The sequence below is a fragment of the Myotis davidii genome, unplaced genomic scaffold, assembly GCF_000327345.1.
Source record: "Myotis davidii unplaced genomic scaffold, ASM32734v1 scaffold327, whole genome shotgun sequence".
Lineage (NCBI taxonomy): Eukaryota > Metazoa > Chordata > Mammalia > Chiroptera > Vespertilionidae > Myotis > Myotis davidii.
In genome coordinates, this window is record NW_006298628.1 from 3,669,809 (window position 1) to 3,677,947 (window position 8,139).

At 53.1% G+C, this 8,139-nt stretch overlaps 2 protein-coding genes across 2 annotated transcripts in view; one reads left to right on the top strand and one right to left on the bottom strand.

Moving 5' to 3' along the window:
* The window catches only part of MRPL45 (mitochondrial ribosomal protein L45), an 8,234-nt gene extending 7,259 nt beyond the window's left edge, over positions 1-975 (top strand). The window contains exons 7-8 of the mRNA XM_006774274.2: positions 156-329; positions 509-975. Coding sequence (XP_006774337.1) covers positions 156-329; positions 509-595 — 261 coding nt within the window. The 3' untranslated portion in view covers positions 596-975. The remainder of the gene's footprint in view (positions 1-155; positions 330-508) is intronic.
* Positions 976-1,807: 832 nt separating this feature from the next.
* GPR179 (G protein-coupled receptor 179) overlaps positions 1,808-8,139 on the bottom strand; it is a 17,979-nt gene continuing 11,647 nt past the window's right edge. The window contains exon 12 of the mRNA XM_015570787.1: positions 1,808-8,126. Coding sequence (XP_015426273.1) covers positions 4,309-8,126 — 3,818 coding nt within the window. The 3' untranslated portion in view covers positions 1,808-4,308. The remainder of the gene's footprint in view (positions 8,127-8,139) is intronic.

Consider the following 8,139-nt stretch of genomic DNA (forward strand, 5'->3'; position numbering starts at 1 on the left):
TTGATCAGTTAATCTAGATTCAGAGTTCTGAGATAATTTTTCTACCCATTAAATGTTTTGTTATGGTTGTCTTTTGAATGGTTGTGTGCAAAAAAACAAAACCAGACACAACAGTTCTGAGGATTAACTGGCCAGACTTGCTTTCATCCTTGCAGACTTTGGCCATCTATGACCGGTTTGGCAGACTGATGTACGGACAGGAAGATGTGCCCAAGGATGTCCTGGAGTATGTTGTTTTTGAAAAGCACCTGACAAACCCCTATGGAAGCTGGAGAATGCACGGCAAGATCGTGCCTGCATGGGCACCCCCCAAGCAGCCTATCCTTAAGGTAAGGCAGCTTGTGTGATTTACAAGAGCTGAGGCCATAGTAGTGGTATCCTGTCAGTCCTGTTAGGCGCCCCCTCGTGGAGAGAGGGGGTGATGCAGCACCAGGGAAGGGGTGGGCATGAAGGTGAGTGGGTGACCCTGGGGCTTGGATGATCGATAACTCAGCTTCCTGCTTTTCAGACGGTGATGATCCCTGGCCCCCAGCTGAAACCTGGGGAAGACTATGAAGAGCCACAAGGAGCGGCCCATACGTCTCAGCTAGCCTGATGGCAAAAATGACTCCTGGGGTGAAGTATGGGGGATGAGGTGGCTGGGAGCTGTGACGTCGTCCATCTCCATCACGCTGTAGAAAGAACCATCTTTGTTCTCTCCTGTTCTGCTGCGGTCATTACAGCAGTCTCATCCTCGATAACCACAGCTGATGGCCGGGCCCAGGTGGGTGGCTGTTATGCACACCCCTGGACCCACTTCTTTTAAGTTGTATATCTACCTTCTGGGTCCAGATGAAAAACACTGTGTTTCAGAGAATGTCTGACACCAGTTTTTCCTGCAGCAGGGACTGTCAGGAGCAAACTGGCAGAATTTTCTTTCTTACCACGGGACAGGGATCAGAGTTTGAAATAAAACACTCCTCCGGTGTTGGATCACTTGTGGTTGGTTCTGTCCATATTCCCTGGTTCAGGCTAGAGGTAGACCAGCCTTCAAATGGCAGTAATGGAAAACAGGCTTAATTGTGAGTGATGTGACTTCCAGGAAATCTAGACTTGGGAAATATAATTACTGTTTATAAGAGGTGGTATCATTTAAGAGGATCTTTTCTCATACACTGACTCACTGAATCAGCATTCGTATGTCACAGAAGAATGTAAATCCGAAGAAATCATTTCTCAGCCTTTGGAACGTGTTCCTGATGATCAGCTGTGCCCTGGTCTGATCCCAGGAAGCGTGGGGGACGTTCATCCATTGGGGCAGGCCATCTGTAAAATGTGGTTCCCTGACTTCGATCGCCTTTTAGAGAAGGCGACTATTTTCAGCCCAACCCTGGGAAAGCAAAGGCACCAGACTGTGGGCCTGTGTAGAGTGAAACAGCCCAGCCCCTTCTTGTTCCTCAGCTCCAGCTGGACTGTCAGGAGGAAGAAGTGGGACTGCCCAGGTGTCCCGTGTCATTGGAAGTTAATGACAAGGGAAAGCAGTCTGTACCCAGCAGCAAGCTTGGCTTACAGTACTATTGCTTCGTCAGCCCAGTGTGGCCTTCCCTGGAAAAACAGGACCTTAATTCTCATACTTTGTATTTTCCAAGCCTAGAATTTTCTTTTAAGGAGTCTGTAAGTTAGGGTAAGGATTAATCTGCTCTGACCTTGACCTGAGAGTAGAATCCAAATAAACTGGAATTGGTTGAGAATAATCTAACTCCTCAGTCCTTCTAACACTACCATCTCACCAAAGCAGCAAACCGACCACGCCTCACAGGGGAAGATGGTTGTTTTTGCAACAGCTGCTGAGTGCTGGCTATGGAGACAAGATGTGTAGGCTTAGGGAAGAGGCAGCATTGATGGGTTAATCCAAAACAGCCACTCCCATCATGCTACTTAGTTTCAATCTCTTTGGCTTAAAATGTACATCATTTTGCAGCCCATGTAAGGTTTGGCCATATCCTATTTGTGTGATCCCCAGATTAAGGCAAAATGAGATGGGAAGTGCTTTGAGCAGGATCCACAGCCAGGAGGAGTAAGGGGAGGTAACCCAGGTTGGGTAGGGAAGCAGAGAGACAAAGCAGACTTACTGGGCAAATGATACATCGATTCTCTGAATATGTGAAAACAGTGCTTTAAATAAGCTGTTTCACCCCACTCCCCTAGATCTGTCTCCGGGGTCTCTACATAATCCTAAATAGCAGCTACGCAGTAGCTGCCACAGGGGGCCAGAGGATAAGTGCAGTTTTCATTTCCCCTTGGGATCAAATCCAGATGGGCGAATGGCCCAGATGTGAAGGATTGGCTAGAAAGACCAGGCAGAGCCATTTGCAGAGCCAGCCACAGAGTGGAAGCCCTGAAGGCTGCAGTGTTGTAACCTTGGGCTTTAGAGCAGGCATTGTTTTCATTCCCGTTCTTGTTTAAAAACATTGAAAAAAGAAAATCACCATAATGAATGAAGCTACAACCAACTGCCAAGGAAAAGCATTCTTTATTTTTTTCTATATGGTTTATTTCATAGCGGTGGATATAGAGACAATATTTTTGTTCCCAGCTAGACCAGACCCAATGGGATTGTTCTGAGGTGCGCAGTTAGCAAACTATGCATTGGTTCAGAAGCTGTGGGGTTAACCAGCCAGAGCCCAGAGCAACAACAGACATCAAATACTTCTGTAGAGAGGAGAACAAGGGTATTTAGTTCCTGAAAATGTGGGTTACTCCATTCATTTTCTTCCTTTTTGGCAATGTAGCTACTTTTTCTGTGACTTGCTGTGTCTGCCCAGAGTATTCACATGCAGACTCATTTCTTCCCCGTTGGGTATTTGGTCTTATTTTGCCTTTCCTCCCTGTGAATGGCATCAGTATCTGTTTAGTTAACATTGCCCAGTTCTGCCATGTTCAGCCTGCATGTTTCTACCCCCACTCACCACTGCCAGTCCTGGGACTTCTGTGACCAATGTTTTTCTCTTTCCTCATTTCCCTCTGGTAGTATCATCTAAATCCAGCACTCTGTTATCTAGGATTGCTTAAGAAAGAGGAGCCTGAACTGACTTAAGAGAATAGAGCTGAGCTAAGAACAAGAGAGCTCTGTAAGAAAGAAGGCTTTGTATTTACAGGATACCCTTTCCCCAGCCCTCAGGCCTCTCACCTGCTCTGTAGCACTACTCTTTCTGGGGGCAGTTTATGGTGCTGGCTGCAAACAGGACCTCCTTTCTTTCTCAGGCTTCTCTGGGAGGAGACTGATGTGGGCCTCTTGTTACTGAGCAAGTGACTTGGAGTGGTTCTTGCATCAGAACCAGAGATTCCCTCTGGCTCCAGTTGCATTGACAACAGAGAGGGGTCCCTTTGATGACGGCACTGAAAGGCTAGGAGGGGGAGAATGAGCCAGTGAGATGAACTCTAGACTGGCAAAAGATGGGGCAGGAAGAAGGGGCCATCTGAAAAAGCTAAACTGGGAGACACAGTGTCTAGAAGGGAGAACTCGACCTTGGCCCACGCGGGGAGGACCTGGAGCGATTGCCTTTTCTTCTCTGCTCCGTCTCTGATATTGCTTTGGGTGGCAGATGATATGGCTCCGTCTCTGATATTGCTTTGGAGGGCAGATGATATGGATGTAAGATTGCTCGGTTGGCTCTGCTTCATCAGTAAACAAGGCAGGTCTGAGGATCGATTAAGCCGAAACTGGAGATCCAGAGTCAAAATGACAAGGTCTTCAGGCCTTTCAGGCACCTCCTTTGAGCCATTTAGGTTTTTCCTCTTATTTATCTTTGAACTTCAATTAAGTGGCTTCTTAAGCTTCCTATGGTGACCTGTATAGCCTCTGTAACCCTCAGCCCCTGAACAGTCAGCACCTTGTGTGGTTTCGTTTCTTCTTTAAAACAAAAAGGTCCTTTGTAGACTTCAGAGAAGACTAGGGTCTCCCCATGAGAAAGTGTGGGCGGGCGCTACTGATTTCCTTTCATCCCTAACCTTGGCTTTCAAGTGAGTGTCTACACACAGACGGCTTGTGTTGCGTACTCTAGCTGGAAAGGAGGATTCTTTAGGAGCAGAGGGTCTGGCCTTTGTTCGCTACAGGAGGAAGAATTGGAGATCAAGAGAGGGTACGACTTCCTGTAGGGATTTGAGCTGCACCCTTCCTGTACAATTTGTCTTTGAGTGAATTGACTTCTGGCTTTCCTGGAAAGGGGTGGTCAAGGGTCTGTTTCAGCTCTTTGGGGACACCTAGGACTTTGGCTCCTGAAAGCCAGCCACCCGATGTTTGACCTCACACGAGTTTAAACGGAACTGTTACTCCCAATCCCAAGGATAGACAGTTGGAGGGACGAGTTCTTCATGTGGATCTTGGGAAGCCACTTCTCCTTGGTCTTCAGTTAGGGAAGAAGAATTCTGAGCCGCAGCTTCTTGGAGAGTTGGCCCTGGAGCTAAGCTGGTTCTTGGCCCGAGCCCTGAAGGCCCTTGGAATTCTCTGCCGCCTTCCGGAGTAAAAGAGCTGGCCGGCTGGCTCATTTGGGGGCGGGAGCACTTGCTTTCCGGAAGGAAGCTACCCAGGGGCCTCTGGATGGAAAGGCCTGGTGGGTCCTCAGGGCCTCTGGGGGAAAATGTTTCTGTCTCCGTTGCTGTTAGAGCTGGGAGGCCAGGCTCCTCAGAGGGGGCTCCAGTTGCCTCCCAAGGACAGATGTCTGCCATGGTGCCCTTTATTTTATTTCCTTCTGGGTCTGTGACTTCCCACTGATACAGCTCTGCCATCCTGCCCCCCACACTACTTGCTCCATGGGGACTGACTTGGGCTTGGTCAGTGTCCAGAGCATCTGGCTGGGGGAAGAGCCCCCCTGAATCCATGCCTGCCCAAGGACAGACCGTCTCCTGCGCTCGGCTGCCTTTGGCTGCTGCTTTGGAAAAGTGTTCTCTAGTCCCGCCAGACCCTGCCTTTGGAAGGAACACCTCTCCTTGCCCTTGGAGTGCTCTGTCCGCCTCCTGTTCTGGGCCTTCCTCCTCTGTGGCTGCTGTACTCATCTCCCAAGGGCAGATCTCTGCTCTCTTGGCAGAGGGAACCTCGACGGCTTCCCATGGACACACTTCTGCTAGCCGGGCCTCCACTCCGCCTGCTGCCTCCGAAGTGCCTTTGCTCCTGTCAGAAGCTTGTGGGGCTGGTGGTGGAGACAGACCCCCACTGTCTTGACTCTCCCAGGGACACACAGCCTCCTGCTTCCTGTCTGCCCTCCCTGGCTTTTCCTCAACTGCCCCAGCTTCAGCTTCTGGTTTTTCTGGAGCTTCCCCCTCCGCTTGAGGTTCCCCTTTTCCGCTCGGTGTGGACACCCCTTCTTCAGGGATTCTTCCAGTCCCCTCCCAGGGACAGACCTCTGCTTTGATGCTGCTGTCAGGCCGATGAGCCTTTGAGGCAGGAGCATCCCAGGGGCACACCTCAGCGTGCCTGCCCCCAACGCTGACCAGTCTCTGAGAGCCGGTGTTCGGTTGGTCAGGGCACTGCCTTTCGGGGCTGGAGGAAAAGATGGCCGGGGCCGTGCTTTCCCATGGACAGATAGACTGTAGCTCCTTGTTTGCTCTTTCCCCATCTTCAGTTGTGGCTTCTGCCTTTGAAGATGGAGCTTTTTCTTGGGTTATGAGTGCTTGGAGGGAACCCGTTTTGGGGTCTTGTATCAGGTCTCCTTTCTCCGCTGCCTCCTCACTGACTTCCAGGTCACACTCCTCTGCCACTCTCCTACTCATGCTGCTGGCTGAGTCTGAGGCCTTCGGGGCCTGAGCAGAGGGTTCCCCCAAGTCCTTCTCCCAAGGACAAGGAGCTTCTTTCCCCTGACTCAGTTTTGTCTCTCTTTTTGATGATCTGTCTTCTTGCAGGGAGGTGAGTCTCCCCGTTTCTGGAGTGTTCTCCCTCTGCTCTGCTGAGTCACTCCCCATCTCTCGTTCCAGTCCCTTCCCAGTAGCTCCTCCAGTCACTTCCCAGGGACAGATCGTGGCTCTGTCATTGGTGGATGCTTCCTCTACTTCCCAGGGACACACCTCAGCTTGCCTGCCCCCCACATGACCCAGTTCCTGGAATCCAGCTTTTGGTCTGTCAGTATCCCCAGGGTCTGAATGCTGAGCGGAGCTGCCTGGATCCAGGCTGGCCCGGGGACTGGCCATCTCCCGCTCCCCAGCTGGCCTCTCTGGCTTCTTTGGAGCAGTAAGAGCTACCTCACCGGGCCCAGGATCTGCAGAACCCTTTCCTGTAATGCTTGGCAGTTTCCTAAAGGCCTCACCTCCCAGAGCTTGCTCCTCCCCCGCTCCAGCGCTCACCTCCCAGGGACAGATCTCTGCCTTCTCAGCAGACAGGGTGTCCTCCACGTCCCATGGGCAGATTTCAGCAGTTTTGCTTCCCACATCGCCTGACACCTGGAAACCGGCTTTGGGTCTGTCTGTGTCTTGAGGACCCGGTTGTGGGTGGAATCTGCCAGGGTCCACACCCTCCCAAGGACAGACTGCTTCCCGCTTTTGGAGCTGTCCCTCAGGCTTCTCCCACGCGGTGACATCTTTGATTCCTGGTGTTTCAGGCATTTGCTCCTTGTCCTTTTGAGATTCTCCTCCTCTGGGTGCCTGTCCTGATGTCCAGTCCTCTATTGCTTCACTTACCTCCCAGGGACAGATTTCTGCCTTGGCAGGTGGTACTGCCTTTCCCTCTGGCTCGAGGCCTTCCCGTGGGCATACCCGCGTGGCTCTGCTTCCTTCCTTGCTGGGGAGTTGGCCACCGGCTCTGGAGGAGGAATTGTCCAGACACGGGCTGGAGTGCCCGGGGGCTGTGCTCTCCCCGGGACACAGAGACTCCTGCTGTGGACCAGATGTCTGCACTGCTTTCCCAGTCTGACCCCCTACCTCCCCAAAGAGCCTGTTTCTGGAGGCTTGACCCTCTTCTTGGGCAGAGTCTCCACCGGTCCCCTGACGTAGCATTTCCTTCCCCACTTCCTCATCACCCAGCTCCCAGGGACAAATCTCTGCTTTCCTGATGGCAGGAGCCTCTCCTGCCTCCCAGGGACACACCTCCACAGGAGTTCCTGGGGCCTCCGTCGCGATTGCTAAGGGGCCACGGAAATCAGTCCTCTCCCACGAGCAGAGAGACTCCAAGTCTCTGCCCAGTTTCTGTTCTTTCCCGGAGGCTGCTTTCTTGGGACTTTTCTGCTTTTCCTGGGGGAGCTTCTTCACTCCCTCCTGGGATGGTTTCTCGTTCTCTCCTCCTCCCCTTGCCTCCCAGGGACAGAGCTCTGCCGTGGCCATGTCAGGTGTACGCGCTTCTGGGCCTGTGACTTCCTGCGGACACTTTTCCACCTCTTTAGCCTCCATATTGCCCCCTGCCTCAGACCTGCCCTCGGTTCTCTCAGAGTCCTGAGGGGACAGGTCCCTGGGATGGGCATCCTCCCAGGGACACACTGCCTCCCGCCCCCTGACCAGCCTCTCTGGCTTCTTCCGCGCCAGGGCAGCCGCATCTTTAGGCTCGGATTCCTCTGGGGCTTTCCCCCTCCCTCCTCGGGAGTCAGCCAGATCTTGTCTTAATGCCCCCCTCTCCGGGCCTCCGCTCACCTCCCAGGGGCAGATTTCAGCCTTGTTGCTGTCAGACAGACTTGTGCCTGACTCGGGGACTTCCCAGGGGCAAACCTCCGCCACCCTGCAGCCAGCACTGCCCAGGGGCTGGAGGCCGGCTCTGGGCAGCTCCTGCCTCCCTGCAGGGGCTTCTCTTGCTTGCTCAGCACTTTTGTCCCCAGCAGTGCCCTGCCTGACTTGCCCCTGTGTGGCAGGCCCTGTTCCACCTGCTCTCTCAACACTCCCCTCCCCTTGGCCCTGAGCTGTCCTCCTGCCTCTGTCTTCTTGTTCCCTGCTGCCCTCCTGGTGACAGACGTGGAGCATTCTGCTGGTGTGCGCGTTCTGTTGGTTCTGGAGGGACTCCTCATCTTCGCAGGGGGCGAGGGCCGCCTGCTTACTCACCCCCTTGCGCCCGCCTAACCTGGGGGACCTGGGGCATGCCCCCACCCCCTCTCCTGAAGCTCGGCCCTTGTCCTTCTCAGGACTCCCGTCCCCCCTCCCCCTTTCCCTGTGTGTGCTCCGGGAACGGGCCAGAGCTTTGATAGCCAG